The sequence below is a fragment of the Acipenser ruthenus genome, chromosome 29 (assembly GCF_902713425.1).
Source record: "Acipenser ruthenus chromosome 29, fAciRut3.2 maternal haplotype, whole genome shotgun sequence".
NCBI classification, from domain to species: domain Eukaryota; kingdom Metazoa; phylum Chordata; class Actinopteri; order Acipenseriformes; family Acipenseridae; genus Acipenser; species Acipenser ruthenus.
Genome location: NC_081217.1, coordinates 14,482,012 through 14,506,557, shown reverse-complemented (window position 1 = coordinate 14,506,557; position 24,546 = coordinate 14,482,012). Strand labels below are relative to the sequence as shown.

Genomic DNA, 24,546 nt, shown 5'->3' with positions numbered 1-24,546 from the left:
TGATGCTTTGTATTCGGTAACTACACTGGATTGTGGGGTGAGTAGGCTGGGATGGGAGCAGGACCTAAATATAACAATAGATAATGAAACCTGGGAAGATATTATCAACCGGATACATTCAAACTTGGCAATAACCAAACAACAGAAAGGCAATTAAAATTATCCATAGATTGCATTTCACTCCTTATAAATTACATAAATTTAACCCACAAAAGTCACAAGTATGCACCAGGTGTAAAAAGGCACCTGGGACATACATACACTGTATTTGGTCCTGTTCTCCTCTAAAGCAATTTTGGGATAAAATATGTAGGGAAGTCAAGAATATTTGTGGTATGCAATTGGAGAGTGACCCGCTAGTGCTCATTTTAGGAGCTCCCTTGAATGTACATTGTGAAATGGACAAACTCATAAGGGGGCTTCTTGTAATGGCTAGAAAATGCATCCTGACAAATTGGATTTCAGACAGTTCACCTACAATTCTGCAGTGGTATAAAGCCATCTACAGTATGCTGCCACTCGAAAGGTTATGCTTTGTCGAGGTAAACAAGATAGAACAATTCCATAGAATTTGGGATCCCTTTTTGAAATATATTGGACCTGCTCTCTCAGACTTAATATTGAAGGGATTTGGAATGCAAAGTACTGCATAAGGTTACCATGATCACAATTGCTGTTTTATTTTTTAATTTTATTTTTTTTATTATTATTTATTGTTTCTCCTGCCTTATTTTCATATATATATATATATATATATATATATATATATATATATATATATATATATATATATATATATATCTTGTATCATTGTATGACAAAGAATGTATACTGTTTGCCACATTGTAAATATGTAAAAGCAAAAATAAATACTAAAATAAAAAAAATAAAAAAGTCCATATCATTTATATTAAATGATTCCTTTCTGTTTTAGAACGAAACATTTGCATGCGTGGGATTGAAACTATAACCATCAGTTTGCAAGCGTGTTACTGTCATCAGTGCTACACGATTAGTTGAGAAAACAAGCAGTACTTTGAAAGAAGTCAGCCAGCTGAGAATTCTCGGGACTTTGTTATACTTTTTACATTTTGGAGATTTGGGAGATTTTTCGAGTCATCATCATCATCATCATCATGAGATTCTGATCTTGACTTACAGAGACTAGGGTGTGTGAACTATGCATCAGCTGCAGAGTCACTTACAATTACGTCTCACCCGAAAGACGGAGCACAAGGAGGTTAAGTGACTTGCTCAGGGTCACACAATGAGTCAGTGGCTGAGGTGGGATTTGAACTGGGGACCTCCTGGTTACAAGCCCCTTTTCTTTAACCACTGGACCACACAGCCTCCTTGATACACATTGTTAAGAGCTTCATGATCTGGGTGTATATGGACCTATCTTGTGTGTATGGACAGAGTTTTGAAAGTAAGTTTACTACATGAGATATGGTGTGCTGATGTAGTAAACACTTTCTAATCTTATTTTGTAATATACTTGTACTTACTAGAACTGAAGTCATTGTATTTTATCTTGCTCTTAATTGTATTAATACTTGTACTGTGATTCTTGAAATGTATTTGTTTACGACTGAAGTCGCCCTGGATAAGGGCGTCTGCTAAGAAATAAATAATAATAATAATAATAATAATAAATCACCCTGTATGTAAATTGTATATTTGTGTGTGTTGGGAATATAGGGTTGGCAGGGAGTGGGTTAAAATCCTCCTTGCCATAAATACATGTGTGAATGTGGCAGGAGTATTAATTGATTGATTAATGGTTATTTCGGCTCCAGCCACATGGTATTTAAGGAGGTGGCAATCCTTTGTTTGGGGGTTGGTAGGTAGGTGAGTGGAACCTGAGTTTGGAGCTGTATGTATACTGTGTTGGAAGTCTGTAGTGAAGGTGAATGCTTAGTGAATGTGCAGTCGCTTTTTGTATTGGTTTTGTTTTATTTTGGCCCTAGGGCCTGTTTATTTGTTCTCCTGTTTTTGTTTAATTAAACATGCACAACAGCATTTTAAACTGCAGCTTCTTGCCTCTGAGTCTCATTCCTGCTGATAACATCTGGGGTCTGATGCTATGCTGTCACAGTATTCAGTTGTGACAAGCCTTGGTCTGGTAACATGCATTGATTTGTATTGATTCAGCATAGCTTTGGATCTTCACATTCACTGTCGTTTCTGGTAGATTCAGAGACTTCCACTCACTCTCCTGGTGGCTCGCCACCCTCACAATCCTGATCCAACACTCCTTTCCATTACACATTCCTAAAAGAGAAGAACCCAATTCCATTGAGTGTACAGGTCTCAGCATGCTTTTATAAAAACAATTCCACTGACTGTATACATGTAGGTCTCAGCATGCTTTTATAAAAACAATTCCACTGACTGTATACATGTAGGTCTCAGCATGCTTTTATAAACCTTACCTGTTTCACAATTCCACTGACTGTATACGTCTCAAGTGTGCAGTTTCAAAAGATTATGGATTTGAATTTTAAACATGACATCTGGTACTACACTGGTTAAAGACAGTTCTCCCCTTGCTTGCCTTCTCTCCCAGGAAATCAGTTACACTTCCCAGGTGATTTCAGCACTGCTTTCAGGGTCAAGCATCTTACTGGCTGCAAAGCATGTCAGTCATTAGCTGAAGTAGCTGGTTGGTTACTAACAGGAAAGGAGGCCTAAAGGGCTTGTTCACACCCCATGTGTGAACAGGCTGGCTATAGGGGTGACGTCAGGCCAGAAAGAAACACACAGACAGGCAGTACTAACAGGTGAAACTGAGACGCTGTGGCGCTCAGTGCGTTTAATAACACACAGAAAATAAAACCTTGAACAAAACACAACACGGCATTTGAGGCCAAAATAAATAGACAAACAAAATAGACAGTGGACAGCACTAAACAAGTATCATGCGAGTCCTCTCGCACGAGTAGCATTTGTTTTGCTTTTAATTATTTTCTCCTTCTCTTTCTCTCCCATATTCCCCTCTCAAAATCACAACACAGAGTGAGTGCTTTGTGCCTCTACATATACAGCTGTGCCGAGACTCAATTCCTAATTAATTATTCAGTCGAATCTCGGCACGTGAACTAATTTGTGCAGTCCCGTGCTCACATACTTTATCTCCACATGAAGTGATTATGCAATCCTTGTGCCTAAATAAATATAAATATACAACTATATATTTTAAATCACTCGTGCTAAACAGACCCACTTGTATCCTGTGCACCAATACCTATCCACCAACATTAACACACCACACGCAACACATAACACATAACACACACATGGGCGGGTGTGGCGGAGTGTCCCGCCTCTATGTATTATTATTTGTATTTTTGTTTGCGGTGCGGGTAAAAACGCCGCGTCTTTTATTATTATATTTAAAAACCCCGTGAGGATGCATGGCTGATCAGCTACTGATTATTTAACTAGCTGACAGTCATGCATCCTTACCAAACGCGTGCAGACTCTGGCCGAGGGATAATAAGATAATTAACAACTAGTTAATCCCTCGGCCAGAGTATATAAACCAGCAGCTCTCTGCACTCGGGGTTGGGGTGTTGGAGTAGAGAGTACGGGGAGCGGAGAGAAGGAATAACATTTAAAAAACAATTGCTAATACGTGCTGGATTATCCAGCACGACACTTACTTGTTTGTTTATTTATTCGTTTGGCCCTCGTGCCCTTTTGTTTGTATTTTGTTTAAATCTTTTGTTTGTTTATTATTAAATACGCTGACTGCTTTTGCACTCGGTTTCACCCGCCCATCCACTGTTTTGGAGTCAGTTACTTCCTGGTCCGTGACGTCATCCACCACACCACTGCGAGCCAGACTGCCACAGCGGGTCACACTGCCACACCATGAAACTACAAGACTGTCTGAAACAAAGTGTTCATTGAAACACCATGTCTTGTCCTAGCAAGACAACAGGACTTGGAATTTTAATGAAACTGACTTATTTATACACAAGATAAGCACACTTGCTTGTGTGCAGGACTATTTTATAAAACAATTTTAAAAATCCAATCACACAAGTTTATAGGTCATTTTATCAATATACAGTACTGTGACAACTTACCATACATGCAAAGTAAGCATATTTATAAACATCTCAGCACCTACCTTATGCATTTACATTGAACTTCAACCATGGGGGTGCTTACACAAGGAGACTTGGCCTTATATATGAAATCAAAGAATGAACTCCATTCTCTCAGGAGACACCAGCTACCCAAGTGCAAGCCTGGGTGCCTGTTTGCCCTATTATACGGTACGTGAATTGAGTACTCACACAGAGCCATTAGCAGTGCCATTATGCAAAGAGCAGTGATGCTGTGAACGAGCACAGGTTTGTTCACTCCACTGAGTGCCGACACCTCCTCCTTCAAGGTCTTGATCTCAGAGAGCTGCTCCCGACTGCAACACAAAGACAAACACAACAGTGAGCATTGAGACTGACTGCAACACAAAGACAAACACCACAGTGAGCATTGAGACTGACTGCAACACAAAGACAAACACCACAGTGAGCATTGAGACTGACTGCAACACAAAGACAAACACCACAGTGAGCACTGAGACTGACTGCAACACAAAGACAAACACCACAGTGAGCATTGAGACTGACTGCAACACAAAGACAAACACCACAGTGAGCACTGAGACTGAATCCTGACTGCAACACAAAGACAAACACCACAGTGAGCATTGAGACTGAATCCTGACTGCAACACAAAGACAAACACCACAGTGAGCATTGAGACTGACTGCAACACAAAGACAAACACCACAGTGAGCACTGAGACTGACTGCAACACAAAGACAAACACCACAGTGAGCACTGAGACTGACTGCAACACAAAGACAAACACCACAGTGAGCATTGAGACTGACTGCAACACAAAGACAAACACCACAGTGAGCATTGAGACTGACTGCAACACAAAGACAAACACCACAGTGAGCATTGAGACTGACTGCAACACAAAGACAAACACCACAGTGAGCACTGAGACTGACTGCAACACAAAGACAAACACCACAGTGAGCACTGAGACTGACTGCAACACAAAGACAAACACCACAGTGAGCATTGAGACTGACTGCAACACAAAGACAAACACCACAGTGAGCATTGAGACTGACTGCAACACAAAGACAAACACCACAGTGAGCATTGAGACTGACTGCAACACAAAGACAAACACCACAGTGAGCATTGAGACTGACTGCAACACAAAGACAAACACCACAGTGAGCATTGAGACTGACTGCAACACAAAGACAAACACCACAGTGAGCATTGAGACTGACTGCAACACAAAGACAAACACCACAGTGAGCACTGAGACTGAATCCTGACTGCAACACAAAGACAAACACCACAGTGAGCATTGAGACTGAATCCTGACTGCAACACAAAGACAAACACCACAGTGAGCATTGAGACTGACTGCAACACAAAGACAAACACCACAGTGAGCACTGAGACTGAATCCTGATGTCACCATAGTTACTAGTTTACATTTGATAGATCCGATTATCTTACAGGTAATCCATATAAATGGAATAAAACATTCACGTTTAGTTTAGAAATACTTAATCATGCTTTTATAATTTAAATTTAAAACATCTGTTGTTTATGTACACGTAATTGCTGCTGCTCGCAATATATACAGTAAGCTTGCAGCAGCACCTTATTGCTGCCAATTAAAACAATTGCAGTCACATTTTATTACTTTAAAATACAACTACTAATAAAAATAAAAGTAATAATATGAATTTGCGCAGTTTGTCAAGTGATCCCGGAGATTGGGTGTGTCTTCATGATATGAATCGCTTGCACTGTTTGCATTCAGCTTTCTTTGGTCAGATGGACATTAACAAAAAAATCCAGCAGAGACATTTCTTTCAGTACAGTTTATGCTATACAACGCTTTGCTGTCGAGATGGTGAATTAAGAAATTAAAGTTCTGCCTGGAAAACAAGAGCAATTTCAATTTAAAAACGTCAATCAAGTACCCCCTAATCCTTTTTTGTTAGTCTTAAGATTCAAAAGAAATCACATGGCCAGGGACCTTTCAAATCTGCTGCTGGCCCAACCTGCATCATACTGTCATATTATTATAACTCAAGTATTGCAAATCAAATGAGAAGGTTTTGTCAAAATGTCAGCATATCTTATCCTGCAGACAGATGTCACCTGGTGCGTAGAAAATATCGCACAGTAGTTTACAACCGGAGTGTTTGTGAGTCATAATAAGTTATGTGTATGATATTGGATTATTATTAAAAGAGACATTACTTGCTAAAGTTTGAGCACTCCAAACTGATGAGGTGACATCTTTTACACAATAAGAGACTCCCTAAACCCATTAAGGGGTGGTAGCTGAAAAGTCACTTTCTCATTGTACTCACTCCAATTGTAATGAAAAAGTTCATAAAAAATCTTTACTATTTAAAATCACGGTTGTTATACCCTCTGTTCAGTTGTGAACTAGCAGACAGTTAAGCCCTCTCTGCAGGGTTCTTATGTTAAAACCCCTTCAGTTCCTAAAATGCAGGGGTTAATATACTCACTTCAGAGAGTCGGCTGCTTGCTTGCTCACCATGGCCTGAGTATACTGCTGGTTGGTACTCTGCAGCTCCTGCGATATGCGTGTCAAGTTCTTTCGAAGTGAATCGATTTCACCTAAAGATACAAAAAGAGCCATTCAGGATTCCAAACTATATACCAGGATACTATACAGAGCTGGATGTGGAGGTCTTCACCCCAGTAAGCAATGAACAGGCTCAGGTACAAGAGTAGGGTTTATTTGCAAGGGGGAGGGCTGTATACAAGAGGCTATTAACAACTGCTTTCAATTGAGTCCATGGAAGACAGGTCTTTAGACCTGTAGTGACCTGTAGTGACCTGTTGTGACCAAGCACAAACACACACAGTTTTTACAAACCCAGAAGCTGGATTGCAGCACTTCTCTAGCCTCCTCCCTTTTAATACCCAGAGATCCACCCTGCAATCAGCCAAGCACCAATCCCCTCCCCTTTAAATGATCAGCAAAGCACCAATCCCCTCCCCTTTAAATGATCAGCCTAGCACCAATCCCCTCCCCTTTAAATGATCAGCCTAGCACCAATCCCCTCCCCTTTAAATGATCAGCCTAGCTCCAATCCCCTCCCCTTTAAATGATCATCCTAGCACCAATCCCCTCCCCTTTAAATGATCAGCCTAGCACCAATCCCCTCCCCTTTAAATGATCAGCCTAGCACCAATCCCCTCCCCTTTAAATGATCAGCCTAGCACCAATTCCCTCCCCTTTAAATGATCAGCCTAGCACCAATCCCCTCCCCTTTAAGTGATCAGCCTAGCACCAATCCCCTCCCCTTTAAATGATCAGCCTAGCACCAATCCCCTCCCCTTTAAATGATCAGCCTAGCACCAATTCCCTCCCCTTTAAATGATCAGCCTAGCACCAATCCCCTCCCCTTTAAATGGTGGTGCATTGAAGTAATAGAGCTCTGAGCACTCATGCTGCCTTTCCTTACCAAGATGTGGGACGCTGAAGTGTTATAGAATCACAATCCTGTAGGTCTTGGTAAGGAAACCCCCAGCTTGTTCAAGAGGTTGAATTTCAGTCAGGAGACTCCCCAGCCCATCTCAATGGACCACTGTATTTATTCCAGGGTTAATAATAGATTCAGCCAAATTTACTTATAAACTGTCCTAACTTCAAATTGAATTTTGTTCATGTTTTTTTTAACATTACCTTTATTTTCACGCCTACTGTAGCTCTTACTGCAATGACTCAAATCCTTCTTTTTTATTTTGTTCAGGTGCTTTCACCAGATTCAGGGGCTGCTCTTCAGTTCGAGCTGTCTGCCATTAATATATGCAAGCAGGGGTGCAGGAACTGGGGATGCTGAAGTACTGGGGCGCATTTCTAAACTGTAGTATTTATGTGGATCATAACAGTATACGCCTATTTAGCGATTCGTTTGATCTGCACGTTTTACGGTAAGCATGTTGTAAACATTCTAGCAAGGACTGTGGTTAAAGATTGATTTACTTAAATAGATAAACGGGTGTTGATGCAGGCTTCGTTTTATTAACATGTTTAACATAATAGCAACCGCACCCCCACTATAAAGACTGTTCCAGCACCACTGCATGCTGGTGTCTTTTGAGAACAGCCAGAGCCATCTAGTGATCAGCCACTTTTGACGACGTTTCTTTTTGGTTTGCTGGCTATACAGTGCAGAACACTGGATGCAATGTGGCTGATTCAGCCCACATTGCACATGTCTGTAGCCAGTGCCATTGTCCTCGTTTTTCTTGAGCGCTATAAAAGCGATAGTAACATTTCACCTGTGAGATCAGGCTTGGGATGCCTTTTCATTTATGGCACCACTATCCAGCTTTCTAGCAACCAAACAACAACACTGTGATCTAAATGTTATGAAAATCACAACAGGTTTGCCAAAAATACCAATTATATATTTTTCAGGGATATGGTTACCTAAAAACCCATCTGTATTAAAGTACCAGATCTAATTTGTACATTTAAATTAACTGAAGATTTTTTTTTTCAATTATTTTATTATGGGGTAGCTATCCCTATAGTGGCTTTTAAAAAGTAATATAAACACAAATATAAGTGACGGGACAGTCAATAAGTCCTGCAGCGATGGAAATCGCCGGGTCGCTAAATACATTTAGAATATAGATTGAAGATGGATACACTTTATTACAATCACTATTCATAATTGTATTAACATCCATACATAGTCACTATTCTCACTCTTAATTCCACATTTAAAATGAGAAAGTAAGGACGTGGAGGATTTAAAAGTCAATTTAATTGTTTCAAAGCCAAACTCTGTAAATTAAACTGATTGAACTATTATTATTACAGTATTGTTATTACAGTATACCTTTTTGTTTATATCACTGCCTGGTTTTACTAGTAGTAATGCCCTTAGTGCTTTTAATCTACAATCATTGAAATTTCAATTTGTTTATGTCTGTTAAATAAAAGGTATACTGTATTAGTAATAAAATCAGTTTAATTGACAGTGTTTTGCTGTGAAACAACTAACTGAGCTTTGAAATCCCCCAAGTCCTTACTTTTGCATTTGGAAAACAGGATTGTAACAGTTTAATAAGTTACTAGTCTTTATTAATGTTAATGTAATTACGAATAGTAATTGTAATGTTTGTCCAGCTTAATTTTTTTATTATAACTTTATTATAACTTTATAAAATATGTATTTAATATAATGTTGCACTGTACATTCTGCCCACAGCAAAGCCCATAAATTAAACTACAAGCTAAGACCCCTTCTATTTATAAACTGTAGGTGTATCTAAATCTAGTTTTTTTTAAATTTGATTTTATTTGTGAACAAAATGTATTTGATATTAAAACCCACAGCCGCTGCACTTTCAAATGAAGGCTGGGCGATAGAGTCACTGAGTTACGATAGGTCTGAAACGACACAGCCTCTGTGCACAGGGATTACTCGGATTTAGAAGGGGGTTGATCACAACATGATCCCTGCCTCTGTAGTGTATTGTCAATCAGGAAATCAGAAAAATGTATTTTCCAGTCAAGTATTGGTGCCCCCTAATAACCTCGGTCCCCACAGTTTGAAAACCTCTGCTGTAATAAAACCATGCAATGCCCCTTTACTACTAATACATCAAGTTATCCCACCTTGCATTTCCGCTGTCACATTGGCCTGTTCACTTTTCAGCATCAAAACCTGATTTTCCACCAATGTGAGATTTGTATATAAAATATCCTGCAACAGAAAAACATATCAATAATTCAATATACAGTAACTGGAAGGGTACAGCCTTTTTAGCTACCTAATATTTTCAAATACACATTAGATAAAGCAACATTCCCCTTTCTATGCTTACTTTACCATCTGTGCCATAGTTTGGGCTAAAGGAAATATCTACAAATCCCTTACAAAAAACCACTTAGTGTTACAAAATCCCCTGCAGTGTTTACTAGAAATGCATTACAAAAAAATATACTTAGTGTACATGCTGCAGTGTTTACTAGAAATGCATTACAAAAAATATACTTAGTGTACATGCTGCAGTGTTTACTAGAAATGCATTACAAAAAATATACTTAGTGTACGTGCTGCAATATTTACTAGAAATGCATTACAAAAAATATACTTAGTGTACGTGCTGCAATATTTACTAGAAATGCATTACAAAAAATATACTTAGTGTTACACATCCTGCAGGTTACAGTAGCCATTCATTTTCATGCAACTGGTGCCATCCAGACAACAGCTGGGGACAGATCAGGCATCTGCCAGTCTTCTATGTCAAAGATACTGACTGATGTCACAGATGCACTTTTCCGTAGGGCAAAGGTATATACTAGTTCCAATTGAAGATGTGGAACAAAATAGAAAAAACACAAATATTATCAGTGGTCTGGCTTCCCAAACGTGTTCGTTGTAATAGATTGCACACATGTTGCAATATCCCCAGATTTAAGGAATGAAAACATTCATCATTCTTTAACTGTGCAAGTTTTATGTGATGCTCAATGTATTATCACGGATGTAGTTGCTAAGTACCCTGGCTCATGCCACGACACATTTATTGTGGAGAACAGTGCCTTGTTCAGAAAATTCAAACAGGGGCTTATAAGTGGAGGCGGGCTAATTTTAGAATATATTAAATACATAATTAACATATGACTATTTGAAAACATATGTAACCTAATTAAAGGGGCTAGGAGCTCCTAAAATAAACAAATCCCCTGGGCCGGATGAGATCCTCCCAATAGTACTCAAAGAAATGAAAGAAGTTATTTACAAATCGTTAACCAAGATCATGCAACAGTCTCTTGACACAGGGGTTGTACCGATAGACTGGAAAATAGCAAACCTAATACCGATCCACAAAAAGGGAGACAAAACCAAACCAAGTAACTACAGACCAATAAGCCTGACTTCTATTATATGTAAACTTGTGGAAACTATATTAAGATCCAAAATGGAAAATTACATATATGGTAACAGTATTCTGGGAGACAGTCAGCATGGTTTTAAGAAAGGGAGATCATGTCTAACTAACCGGCTTAATTTTTTTGAGGATGCAACATTGGCAATGGATAATTGCAAAGCATATGACACGGTTTAGATTTCCAGAAAGCTTTTGACAAAGTCCTGCATAAAAGATTAATTCTCAAACTGAATGCAGTAGGGATTCAAGGAAATGCATGCACATGGATTAGGGAGTGGTTAACATGTAGAAAACAGAAAGTACTGATTAGAGGAGAAACCTCAAAATGGAGTGAGGTAACCAGTGGTGTACCACAGGGATCAGTATTAGGTCCTCTGCTATTCCTAATCTACATCAATGATTTAGATTCTGGTATAGTAAGCAAACTTGTTAAATTTGCAGACGACACAAAAATAGGAGGAGTGGCAAACACTGTTGCAGCAGCAAAGGTCATTCAAAATGATCTACACAACATTCAGAACTGGGCAGACACATGGCAAATTACATTTACTAGAGAAAAGCATAAGGTACTGCACGCAGGCAATAAAAATGTGCATTATAAATATCATATGGGAGATACTGAAATTGAAGAAGGAATCTATGAAAAAGACCTAGGAGTTTATGTTGACTCAGAAATGTCTTCATCTAGACAATGTGGGGAAGCTATTAAAAAGGCCAACAAGATGCTCGGATATATTGTGAAAAGTGTTGAATTTAAATCAAGCGAAGTAATGTTAAAACTTTACAATGCATTAGTAAAACCTCATCTAGAATATTGTTTTCAGTTCTGGTCACCTCATTACAAAAAGGATATTGCTGCTCTAGAAAGAGTGCAAAGAAGAGCGGCCAGAATTATCCCTGGTTTAAAAGGCATGTCGTATGCAGACAGGCTAAAAGAATTGAATCTATTCAGTCTTGAACAAAGAAGACTACGCGGTGATCTGATTCAAGCATTCAAAATTCTAAAAGGTATTGACAATGTCGACCCAAGGGACTTTTTCGACCTGAAAAAAGAAACAAGGACCAGGGGTCACAAATGGAGATTAGATAAATGGGCATTCAGAACAGAAAATAGGAGTCACTTTTTTACACAGAGAATTGTGAGGGTCTGGAACCAACTCCCCAATAATGTTGTTGAAGATGACACCCTGGGATCCTTCAAGAAGCTGCTTGATGAGATTCTGGGATCAATAAGCTACTAACAACCAAATGAGCAAGATGGTCCGAATGGCCTCCTCTCTTTTGTAAACTTTCTTATGTTCTTATGTAACACACGCATATTAATGTTTAACATTTTTTATTATGATTTTTCACAAACATACAGAAACATTCAGATATTGCATTTAAGAATATGAATATTAATAATGCATCACAGAACACATTGTATTAGTGAAATAAATTAGGATTTTTCTTCTATAGGCACGCTGTATTATTATAATTTAGTCATTTAGCAGATGCTTTTATCCAAAGCGATTTACAGAGTATGGGGTGCATCACAACTTTAAGTCCCAGGAATCTTTTTTGGACTTCTTTATTTGACCTTTTTATGAAAGAGGTTGCATTTATTTTTTGGTTATATCCTTCCGTATTTTTAATTTAGCTGTGGCCCGGACCATTTCCTAAAAATAACAGTTTGATGTGCTAAAATATCATCGAGCAAAAGCTCAACTTGGGTGGCTAAGAATGTATTTTTCCTTTCTTTTTTCCCAATTGTTGCGACTACATGTGCGCTGCCTCCTTGTTTTCCAGTTAAATGGAAGTCCGGACTATTGAAATGTGACTAATTGGCTTGTTAATGAACCTGAAAATCGATTGTCAAAAAAGATTCTAGGACCTAAAGCGAAGAACAGCAGTTGTGATGAGTTCACCCACTAGTCTCTGTAAGTCACTTTGGATAAAAGCGTCTGTTAAATGACTAAATAATAATAATAATAATAATAATAATAATAATAATAATAATAATAATAATATGCCAATAGAAAAAAAACCCAAAACATCCCTTAATTTATGTAAATATCACAATGTATTCTCTGATGCAATATTAATTATTCATATTCTTTACATGCAATTTCTGAATGTTTCTGTATGTTTGTGAAAAATCATCATGAACTTGCACAGTTAAGAATGATGATGTTTTCTGTTTCGGAAAGCAATTTCATTCCTTGAATCTGAGGATATTGCCACATACATGTGTGCACTCTATTACACCGAGCACGTTTGGGAAGCCAGACCACTGATAATAGCTGTGCTTGGCTCTATTATGTTCCAAATCCCCAATTGGAAAACTTACTTACTCTCTTGCCCTATGGAAAAGTGCATCTGTGACATCAGCCAGTATATTTGACATAAAAGACTGACAGATGATCTGGTCTAGTAAATGAAGTCGATTAATATTCTAAATGTTGGTCTGTGTCTGTGTGTGTTTACTGTTGCTAAACAATGTGACAAGTGAAACAAACAGCAGGGACACTGAAAGACCACTAGAGGCAGCGCTCTTAAAATTACAGTGTATCCTGTACCGCACATAAACATACCACTAAAGAAAGAAAGAAAGAAAGAAAGAAAGAAAGAAAGAAAGAAAGAAAGAAAGAAAGAAACGAGGTCTAAAATATACATACATTGCATATTTTCTGAACTTTGATAACAGTTAGAATTTTATAAATCTTTGCATCGGGGAATTTGAATAGCAAATTGAAAAAGAACATTTTGTCCACAACGTCCTTAACTTTGATAATAAATAAATAACCAAAAAAATCAGTTTATGTACATGTTAAACTTTTCTCTTTTATTGGTTTTTATTAGCAGTTGTCGTTTTTGTATCATATGTTTCAGACAGCTGTTCTTGACGGAAGTAAACTCCGTTTTCAAAGCATTGGTTAACACACACTACCGAGTGATTTAAACCTCTCCTAGCTCACCGTTCTTTCCTGGCACAAGATAAGGGCTGAGTTAACCGTCTTCAGGTTTTCCTCTCCCTGGGCCACTATTGCCTGTAGTCTTGCTTGATCCGTTCTACTTGTTTCCAGTTGAGCCAGCAAGTTCTCCCGTTCCTTCTCCCACTTCAGAACACTCTGTGAATGGTAGTGGTTTTGAAGCTTAAGATCGCTCTGACATTTCCTCGCGTCTTGCATTGAATCCGAAGTCGTCACCAATGTGAAAATAGCCACACCGATACTTACAAAGAGCAATAATGTGACTACTACGCATGGCCACTTAGAGCTGTTCTCAAGCGAGTAAACCATTCTGGAACAAATCTGTTCAAGTAATGCTGAAAGAGGTCTGTCAGCAGTTTGATTCGACTGGAATGATATTGCACTCTTGGGACAGTCACACTGGAAAGGAGTGTGCTTTCGTGTCTGATGAAAAGAAAGTGAAACCTAATGAAATTGCACCAAGCATGGTATGATAGGTCCTTTGAGCCCTGGTTAGTAACATGACAAAGTTGAACACTTTATTCACTGTATCCAGATGTAAACATGTTTTACAGACAGATGCACAGCTGTCTTCATATCGTCTCACATTCTCATTAGCTTAAGCATCCAGCTACGTCAGTTGTTGTGAAATATCCTACATCATCTCGTACAATTTCTGCATCCCCCGCCCTTCGGGTCTCTCAGAACACCTCCTTGCTTTCTTTCACTTCACGTGCACGCCCAGTGCTGTTTTTATTTTCCGGTAATTATATATATATATATATATATATATATATATATATATATATATATATATATATATATATATATATATATATATATATATATAACAAATAGATAGTTAACATTTCAACGACTGCTGTTTTTATTTATTTATTTTTTTACAAAGTTGGCTAAAATATACAAATACTTATTACACAACATGATCTTTTATTTACCTCGTCTACAGATCGTATTAATGTTTCAAAGCACAGGGGTTTAAACAGAAATAGCTTTAGTACATTATCTGGGCATAAAGTAATTTGCTGTAGATGAATCATTATTATTAGTTGTAGTTGTAGTATTTTTTATGTTGTTCACTGAGCTTTTATTTAGTACAGATCATTTCAATACTACCCAGGCGAGAGGATGCACATCCATATTTTCAGGATTTTTAAACTGCTCTAAACAGGCCTGTTTCATGTACATTTCATGCACATTATAAACTTAACCAGACAAGACTTAAAGAATATAATTGTTCATATACACCATACTTCAATAGAAGCAGTAAAATTCACATTTCAACAGCAACAATCTTTAGTTTGCTTAGAATACATATTACCAACTCAGTACTTCTTAAAACATGTAAAACAGAACATAGTGAACACAAATGAAAGCAGACATCACTAACAAAAACACAAAATGACTGTCTTTTGCTGTATGGATTGGGTTCAAAATATTTAGACCTGAATGGCACAGGACATCTTGCTAGCTTTCTGTTACGCTTGAGGTAAACACCTGATTGTAACGCTTGCCATATAACCTCCAATGAGATGAAACATGGTTCTTCTAACCCTCTGGCATTATATCAGGGGACCAAATTCATGTTTCTGTCCTTACAATGCTAGTTTTTACAGTATTTTACATTTTCAATGCAAATTACAACCATTAGATTTCAGGACTACAGATTGAGCAACAGCACACATTGTGTATAAAATAATAATTAGTGTGCTGACATATCTCTAATGAGATAACACCTACATGGTGTTTTTTTCATTTATATTTTTATTTGTTAGGGTGGTGTATTAACATTTCTTGTTACTTCCCCAAACCCGTTCAATTTTACATCAATACCAGTAGCCCTATTTAAATGTCAATAAAACACCAATATGTGTCACTCACCAACTGTCAAAAGATAACTAGTGCAAAAATTCAAATTAACACCCTCAAAACAACGAGGGACCTAATGTAGCGTGTTACTTGAATTTAATTAACAAAAGATAAATTAAGAATTATAGATTATTGACTACACCACCCTCAAGAAAGGTGAGGGACCGTGGCAGCAGTGTGGAGTAGTGGTTAGGGCTCTGGACTCTTGACCGGAGGGTTGTGGGTTCAATCGCCCAGTGGGGGACACTGCTGTTGTACCCTTGAGCAAGGTACTTTACCTAGATTGCTCCAGTAAAAACCCAACTGTATAAATGGGTAATTGTATGTAAAAATAATGTGATATGTGAAATAATGTATAATGTGATATGTTGTAACAATTGTAAGTCGCCCTGGATAAGGGCGTCTGCTAAGAAATAAATAATAATAATAATTAAGAACACTCCCATTTTTCCAGTTTTTATTGAAATTTAAGCAGTTCAAGTCCAGTGAATAACCTGAAATGGTACAAAGGTAAGCGGTAAACTGCCAGAGGTTAAAAAAAAAAGTTTAGGTTACCAAAAACTGAAAAATAATGTACATTTCAGAGTTATACAAAAAAGCCTTTTTCAGGGAACAAGTAATGGGTTAACAACTTACAGCTGTTCTGCAGCAATGGAAGTAAATTAAGCCTTGAAAGTTGATGCTAACAATTCCTACAGGTGTCCCAACTTTTGTTGATTACTTACAAACCCTCTGTTTGTATAAAAGCAGTGTTGGAACAGACTGTGTTACTACACCCTCTTAAGCATTATTTGGACAGTACTGTACTGCAGGAAGTAGTATATTGCTCTCATAATGGCGAGAAAAAGGCAATTAACAAAGGAAGACAGACAGACCATTATAACCCTTAAAAGTGTAGGTCTTTCCTTTAGAGAAATTGCAAAGAAAGCCAAGGTGTCAGTGAGTACAGTTTCCTACACCATCAAAAGGCACTTGGAAACTGGAGGAAACTCTGACAGGAAGAGGTCTGGCAGACCCAAAGCCACAACAGAATCAGAAGACAAGTTTCTGAGAGTCAACAGCTTGCGTGATAGGCGGCTCACAGGACAACAGCTTCAAGCACAGCTTAACACTGGTCGAAGTAAGCAAGTCTCAGTTTCAAGAGAAGACTTCGAGCTGCAGGTTTGACAGGTCGAGTGGCAGTAAGAAAGCCATTGCTAAGATGGCAAAATAAGAAAAAGAGGCTTGCCTGGGCCATGAAGCACCGCCAGTGGACTACTGAAGACTGGAAGAAGGTCTTATGGACCGATGAATCAAAATTTGAAATCTTCGGTTCATCACGCAGGGTTTTTGTACGCCGTGGAGTAGGCGAAAGGATGGTTTCTCGGTATGTGACACCAACTGTCAAACATGGAGGAGGAAGCGTGATGGTCTGGGGCTCTTTTGCTGGATCCAGAGTCAGCGACTTGCACAGAGTGAGTGGCACCCTGAACCAAAACTGCTAACACAGCATTTTGCAGCGCCATGCAATACCCTCTGGTATATGCCTAGTTGGTCAGGGGTTCATCCTACAGCAAGATAATGACCCAAAACATACCTCCAGGCTATGTCAGAACTACCTTAGAAGAAAAGAACAAGACGGTAGGCTTCAAATGATGTAATGGCCAGCACAGTCTCCAGACTTAAACCCCATCGAGCTGGTTTGGGATGAACTGGACAGAAGGGTGAAAGCAAAGCAACCTACAAGTGCAACACATTTGTGGGAACTTCTGCAACAGTGTTGGGAAGAACTTTCCGAACAATATTTGATTTCCATTGTAGAAAGAATGCCACGAGTGTGTTCGGATGTTATATCTGCAAAAGGTGGCTACTTTGATGAGTCAAAAATTTAAATTAAACAAAACGATTCCATGATTTCTTTTTTATCTCCAATTGTTCATTTGTTCTATGCTTTAATTTCAGAGTGCATTGAGACATTAAACTGCATAAAATTTCAATAAAAACTGGAAAAATGGAGGTGTTCTAAAACTTTTGACCGGTAGTGTATATATATATAAATACAATAGATAAATCATAATACAAACACAAATACGACACAGGGGCGGAGGGGGAGACCCTGTTCTGAAAATAAATAAACAAATAAATGTACAGGGCTCCTCGCCCTATTACAAAGGCATATTTAGTTCTTACAGTTTTTCTCGATTGCTTACACACATTTCTTGAAACAATATCTCATGTTCTCAAAACTACTAACACAATGCTCAAAACAGTTTGTGACTCTGCAAAACTTCACAAATGCTGTGCAAAATGAAACATTGCCTTCAAAACCATGTTAACAACCCTCAGAATCAAATATTTGCATCAAAATAATACACACATATCATTATATCAATAGCTCTTACTAAACACCAATTTCACACTGCTGTGATAAATAAGAAGAACATAAGAACACAAGAAAGTTTACAAACGAGAGGAGGCCATTCAGCCCATCTTGCTCGTTTGGTTGTTAGTAGCTTATTGATCCCAGAATCTCATCAAGCAGCTTCTTGAAGGATCCCAGGGTGTCAGCTTCAACAACATTACTGGGGAGGTGGTTCCAGACCCTAACAATTCTCTGTGTAAAAAAGTGCCTCCTATTTTCTGTTCTGAATGCTCCTTTATCTAATCTCCATTTGTGACCCCTGGTCCTTGATTCTTTTTTCAGGTCTAAAAAGTCCCCTGGGTCGACATTATCAATACCATTTAGAATTTTGAATGTTTGAATCAGATCACCGCGTATAGATTCAATTCTTTTAGCCTGTCTGCATACGACATGCCTTTTAAAACCTGAATAATTTTGGTTGCTCTTCTTTGCACTCTTTCTAGAGCAGCAATATCCTTTTTGTAACGAGGTGACCAGAACTGAACACGATATTCTACGTGAGGTGTTACTAATGCATTGTAAAGTTTTAACATTACTTCCCTTGATTTAAATTCAACACTTTTCACAATATATCCAAGCATCTTGTTGGCCTTTTTTTTATAGCTTCCCCACATTGTCTAGATGAAGACATTTCCGGGTCAACATAAACTCCTAGGTCTTTTTCATAGATTCCTTCTTCTATTTCAGTATCTCCTATATGATATTTATAATGCACATTTTTATAGCCTGCATGCAATACTTTACACTTTTCTCTATTAAATGTCATTTGCCATGTGTCTGCCCAGTTCTGAATGCTGTCTAGATCATTTTGAATGACCTTTGCTGCTGCAACAGTGTTTGCCACTCCTCCTATTTTTGTGACGTCTGCAAATTTAACAAGTTTGCTTTCTATACCAGAATCTAAATCATTGATGTAGATTAGGAATAGCAGAGGACCTAATACTGATCCCTGTGGTACACCACTGGTTACCTCGCTCCATTTTGAGGTTTCTCCTCTAATCAGTACTTTCTGTTTTCTACATGTTAACCACTCCCTAATCCATGTGCATGCATTTCCTTGAATCCCTACTGCGTTCAGTTTGAGAATTAATCTTTTATGCAGGACGTTGTCAAAAGCTTTCTGGAAATCTAAACCGTGTCATATGCTTTGCAATTATCCATTGTCGATGTTGCATCCTCAAAATAATCAAGCAGGTTAGTTAGACACGATCTCCCTTTCCTAAAACCATGCTGACTGTCTCCCAGGATATTGTTACCATATAGGTAATTTTCCATTTTAGATCTTATTATAGTTTCCATAAGTTTACATTTAATAGAAGTCAGGCTTATTGGTCTGTAGTTACTTGGTTTGGTTTTGTCTCCCTTTTTGTGGATCGGTATTACGTTTGCAATTTTCCGGTCTGACGGTACAACCCGTGTCAAGAGACTGTTGCAGATCTTGGTTAGCGGTTTGTAAATAACTTCTTTCATTTCTTTGAGTTCTATTGGGAGGATCTCATCCGGCCCAGGGGATTTGTTTATTTTAAGAGCTCCTAGTCCCTTTAACACTTCTGCCTCTGTTATGCTAAAGTTATTTAAAACTGGATAGGTACAGGTTGACATGGGGCATGTTGTCCGTGTCCTCCTTTGTAAAAACCTGTGAAAAGTAATCATTTAATATATTTGCTATTTTTTTTTCTTCATCTATGATTTTGCCATTTAACCTCCTCTTTGAATGTTCTCTTGCTGTTATAATAACGGAAAAACATTTTGGAATTGGTTTTAGCCCCCTTAGTAAGCAAACTTGTTAAATTTGCAGACGACACAAAAATAGGAGGAGTGGCAAACACTGTTGCAGCAGCAAAGGTCATTCAAAATGATCTAGACAGCATTCAGAACTGGGCAGGCACATGGCAAATGACATTTAATAGAGAAAAGTGTAAAGTATTGCATGCAGGCTATAAAAATGTGCATTATAAATATCATATAGGAGATACTGAAATAGAAGAAGGGAACTATGAAAAAGACCTAGGAGTTTATGTTGACCCGGAAATGTCTTCATCTAGACAATGTGGGGAAGCTATAAAAAAGGCCAACAAGATGCTCGGATATATTTTGAGAAGTGTTGAATTTAAATCAAGAGAAGTAATGTTAAAACTTTACAATGCATTAGTAACACCTCACGTAGAATATCGTGTTCAGTTCTGGTCACCTCGTTACAAAAAGGATGTTGCTGCTCTAGAAAGAGTGCAAAGAAACGCAACCAGAATTATCCCGGGTTTAAAAGGAATGTCATGCAGACAGGCTAAAATAATTGAATCTATTCAGTCTTGAGCAAAGAAGACTAAGTGGTGATCTGATTCAAGCATTCAAAATTCTAAAAGGTATTGACAATGTCGACCCAGGGGACTTTTTTGACCTAAAAAAGGACCAGGGGTCATAAATGGAGATTAGATAAAACGGCATTCGGAATAGAAAATAGGAGGCACTTTTTTACACAGAAAATTGTGAGGGTCTGGAACCAACTCCCCAGTAATGTTGTTGAAGTTGACACCCTGGGATCCTTCAAGAAGCTGCTTAATGAGATTCTGGGATCAATAAGCTACTAACAACCAAACGAGCAAGATGGGCTGAATGGCCTCCCCTCGTTTGTAAACTTTCTTATGTTCTTATGTTCTTATGTTCTTAAGTACAGATTCTAAGTGTTTATCTGTACTGATCCTTTTAAATCTGAGTGCTGCTTTTGATACTGTGGATCACAAGATTTTAATTAATCGTCTTAGAGAATGGGTGGGTGTGGCAAAGTGGTAATGACGTGCAGGTGAGTGCAGTGCAGAATAATCACACAGACAAACGTTGATACAGGTGCAAGGGTGTTTATTTAAATTAATAAATGTCCAGAGCCTCAAGGCAAAACCTGTAAATAATAATGGTGCTGGAAGTGATACAGCGGCGTATATCACTTCTCGTTATAATCCTACGGGTTTGACCCGCAACCCCAAAGTCCCGTTCCGACACCCACACTAAACACAAACACAAAGACAGTGCGTGATTCAAGTGCTAAAAGGTGCAAAACAACAGACAGTTCCAGTAGTGAAAAGGTGAGTGGTGAAGTCCGGGTTTGTCGCTGGCCTGTGGCTGCAGCTCCGGATCGTGCTCAGTAATCTTTAGTGAAACAACACACAAGACACACAGTGTTAGGACACAGACACAAAACACTCACGGTCGATTTCACAAACGGGCTCCTTCTTGGTCATATAATTTAACCATATGCAAAGGAACAGATCACTCAAGCCATGCCCCCTATTTATACCCTCGCCCATGACCCCGAGGTTAACGAGCGCATCCGCTCCTCCAGTCCTCGGATGCCACGCCGCTTACCGTCTGGGTCACTGAGCTCGGGTGCCATGGCTCCGCCCCCTTCCGAACTGACCGACTTCCATCTACCCTACGGAATAAATTGTCGTGCCATTTCATTAAGGGTACTCTGTTCCTCGTATACCGTGCTCTCACAGGTCGAGAGGGAGATCTAACACTAAGACTCATTCGATCTCTGTCACATATCCCACCGCTCAGAGTGGAGCCGAAGGAACACTCGGCTAAACCTACCTTTCCCATTACTCCCCCCTCCCGGGAAAAATAATCCGCATTTTGGTGGTCTTTCCCTGCACGGTGTACCATATGGTACATGAAGGGCTGCAATGCCAGATACCACCGAGTTATCCGGGCATTGCTGTCCTTCATTGTGCTTAACCACTTGAGTGGGGCGTGGTCAGTGACAAGATCAAATGAGTGTCCCAGCAGGTAGTATCTTAAAGAGTGAGTAGCCCATTTCATGGCCAAACACTCTTTTTCGACGACGGAGTAGTTGCGCTCCCGAGGGAGCATTTTTTTACTTATGTACAAAACAGGGTGTTCTACTCCGCCTACCATTTGAGACAGGACTGCACCCAAACCGACATCCGAAGCATCGGTGTGGAGGATGAATCTCTTAGTGAAGTCTGGAGTGATGAGAGCAGGGGCCTGGCAAAGTCTCTGCTTAACAGTATTAAACGCCCCCTGACATTCTTCTGACCATTTAATTAAATTTGGTGCGCTCTTTTTGGTGAGGTCAACTACGGGATTAACCACTGTGGCATACTCGGGGATAAAGCGGCGGTAATAACCGGCTAACCCCAGTAGCGACCGCACTTGAGCCTTGGTTTTGGGGATTGCCGCGTCTACCAAGGCCTGGACCTTGGAGACAACGGGTTTCACCCTGCCATTCCCCATTACAAATCCCAAATATTGTGTTTCTCTTTTGGCAAACGCACATTTTCGCAAGTTAGCTGTCAGCCGGGCTGCCCTTAGAGACTGAAGGACGGCTGTGATCCTAGCCAAATGCTCTCGCCAGGTGGAGCTGTAAATGACCACATCATCAATATACGCTGCCGCATATTCACGATGTGGGTGTAAAACCTGGTCCATCAGTCTCTGGAAGGCAGCAGGCGCACCATGTAACCCAAACGGCATGGTTGTAAAATGAAACAGCCCCTCTGGTGTTGAAAATGCGGTTTTCTCTCTAGACCTACGAGTTAACGGGATCTGCCAATATCCTTTCGTCAGATCCAGAGTGGAGATGAACCTCGCCGTCCCCAGTCTATCTAGGAGTTCGTCGACCCGAGGCATGGGATACGCATCAAACTTGGCAATAGCGTTTACCTTGCGGAAATCAACGCAGAAGCGGTTGGTGCCGTCCTTTTTGGCCACTATCACAATTGGACTGCACCACTTGCTCCTGGAAGGCTCAATCACCCCAAGTTCGAGCATGTCCCATACCTCTTTGCGAACGCCACTCCGTCGACTTTCCGGGACCCGGTAAGGTCTCTCTCGCACTGTGACACCTGGGGGAGAGATAATGTCATATTCAGCGAGGTTAGTTCTACCGGGCGTGTTAGAAAAAACATCGCTAAATTCCTCAATTAACCTGCGTAGTTCACGTTGCTGATCAGGAAGTAACTGTTCCCCCATCGAAATGTTCTTTGTGCTAGAGGGTTCCAGCTCGGGCCCTAAATCATCCTCTATATTGCCTGGGGCTATAAATAACACCTCTCTTGCCTGCCAGGGCTTTAATAAATTTATGTGATAAATTTCTTTTTTGTTACGGCGATCGGGCTGTTTAATTTCGTAATTCACCTTTCCTATAGCCCGAATCACCTCATATGGCCCTTGCCATTTAGCACATAGTTTGGATTCCGCTGAGGGAAGTAGCAGCATTACCTTGTCTCCAGGTCGAAAAGTTCGGATTAATGCATTTTGATTGTAATGCTGCTGTTGTCGATGCTGAGCCGATCTGAGATTGTCTTGGGCCAAACGACCGACCAAATCCAGGCGATCTCTTAGTAGGAGCACATGCTGCACTACATTTTTGGACGAGCCTTTGTGCTCCTCCCACCCCTCTCTCAACAGATCGAGAATGCCGCGAGGCTGTCGGCCGTACAAGAGCTCGAAGGGGGAGAACCCTGTCGAACTCTGCGGCACCTCTCTCACTGCAAAAAGGAGGTAGGGAAGAAGCGATGCCCAATGTTTTTGCTCCTGATTCACAAATCGTCTCAGCATCGCCTTTAGAGTCTGATTAAAACGTTCCACCAAACCGTCCGTCTGTGGATGGTAAACCGACGTTCTGATGGGACGTATTTTTAGTAATTTATATACCTGCTGTAGCGTATTTGACAAGAAATTAGTTCCATGATCAGTCAATATCTCGTTGGGGATCCCTACTCTTGCCATAATCTGTACTAGTTCTTTGGCTATCGCAGCAGCACTAGTGGACCTCAATGGAACTGCCTCTGGGTATCGCGTTGCGTAATCTACCACCACTAATATATGCGTATACCCGGAGTCAGAAGGTAGCAAAGGGCCGACTATGTCCACTGCGATGCGTTCAAAGGGGGTGGAAATAATCGCCAGTGGGACCAAAGGGGCGGGGCGCACTCGACCCGGCGCTACTCTCTGGCAGTCTGGGCATGTGGCTACATATTTCGACACTTCCTTATAAAGACCTGGCCAAAAGAATCGAGCCAATATCCGTTCCCTTGTCTTGTCAACTCCGAGGTGCCCCGCAAAAGGGATATCATGCGCCAGCCTCATGACCTCCAGCCGACAAGACGGGGGGACCAATAATTGTGTTACAGGATGTCCTGTGCACGCGGCCAGGTTTACCCTATATAGTAATTGCCCCTTGATAATGAAGTGTGGAAATACTAGTGCCCCAGCGCCTTCAACATCCTTACCTTCAATGGACCGGACCTGTCCCCGAATGTGCACCAGTGAT

At 39.7% G+C, this 24,546-nt stretch overlaps 1 protein-coding gene across 1 annotated transcript; it reads right to left on the bottom strand.

Moving 5' to 3' along the window:
• Window positions 1–811: 811 nt before the first annotated feature.
• On the bottom strand, window positions 812–14,545 carry LOC131702167 (uncharacterized). Its single transcript, XM_059004389.1, has 5 exons — window positions 13,970–14,545; window positions 9,730–9,817; window positions 6,596–6,707; window positions 4,308–4,432; window positions 812–2,274 (listed from the first exon to the last, which is right to left on the bottom strand). Coding segments are annotated over exons 1-5 (651 nt in total). The 5' UTR covers window positions 14,294–14,545; the 3' UTR covers window positions 812–2,272.
• Between the last annotated feature and the right edge of the window lie 10,001 nt (window positions 14,546–24,546).

Bases quoted from the DNA above. Each gene is read 5' to 3' on its own strand.
- LOC131702167 (XM_059004389.1), bottom strand. From the start codon at position 14,293: ATGGTTTACTCGCTTGAGAACAGCTCTAAGTGGCCATGCGTAGTAGTC. The intron at 9,818-13,969 runs GTGAGCTAGGAG...TTTCTGTTGCAG, and splicing joins TCTTGTGCCAGGAAAGAACG to GATATTTTATATACAAATCT. The intron at 4,433-6,595 runs GTGAGTATATTA...TTTGTGTTGCAG, and splicing joins CAAGCAGCCGACTCTCTGAA to TCGGGAGCAGCTCTCTGAGA.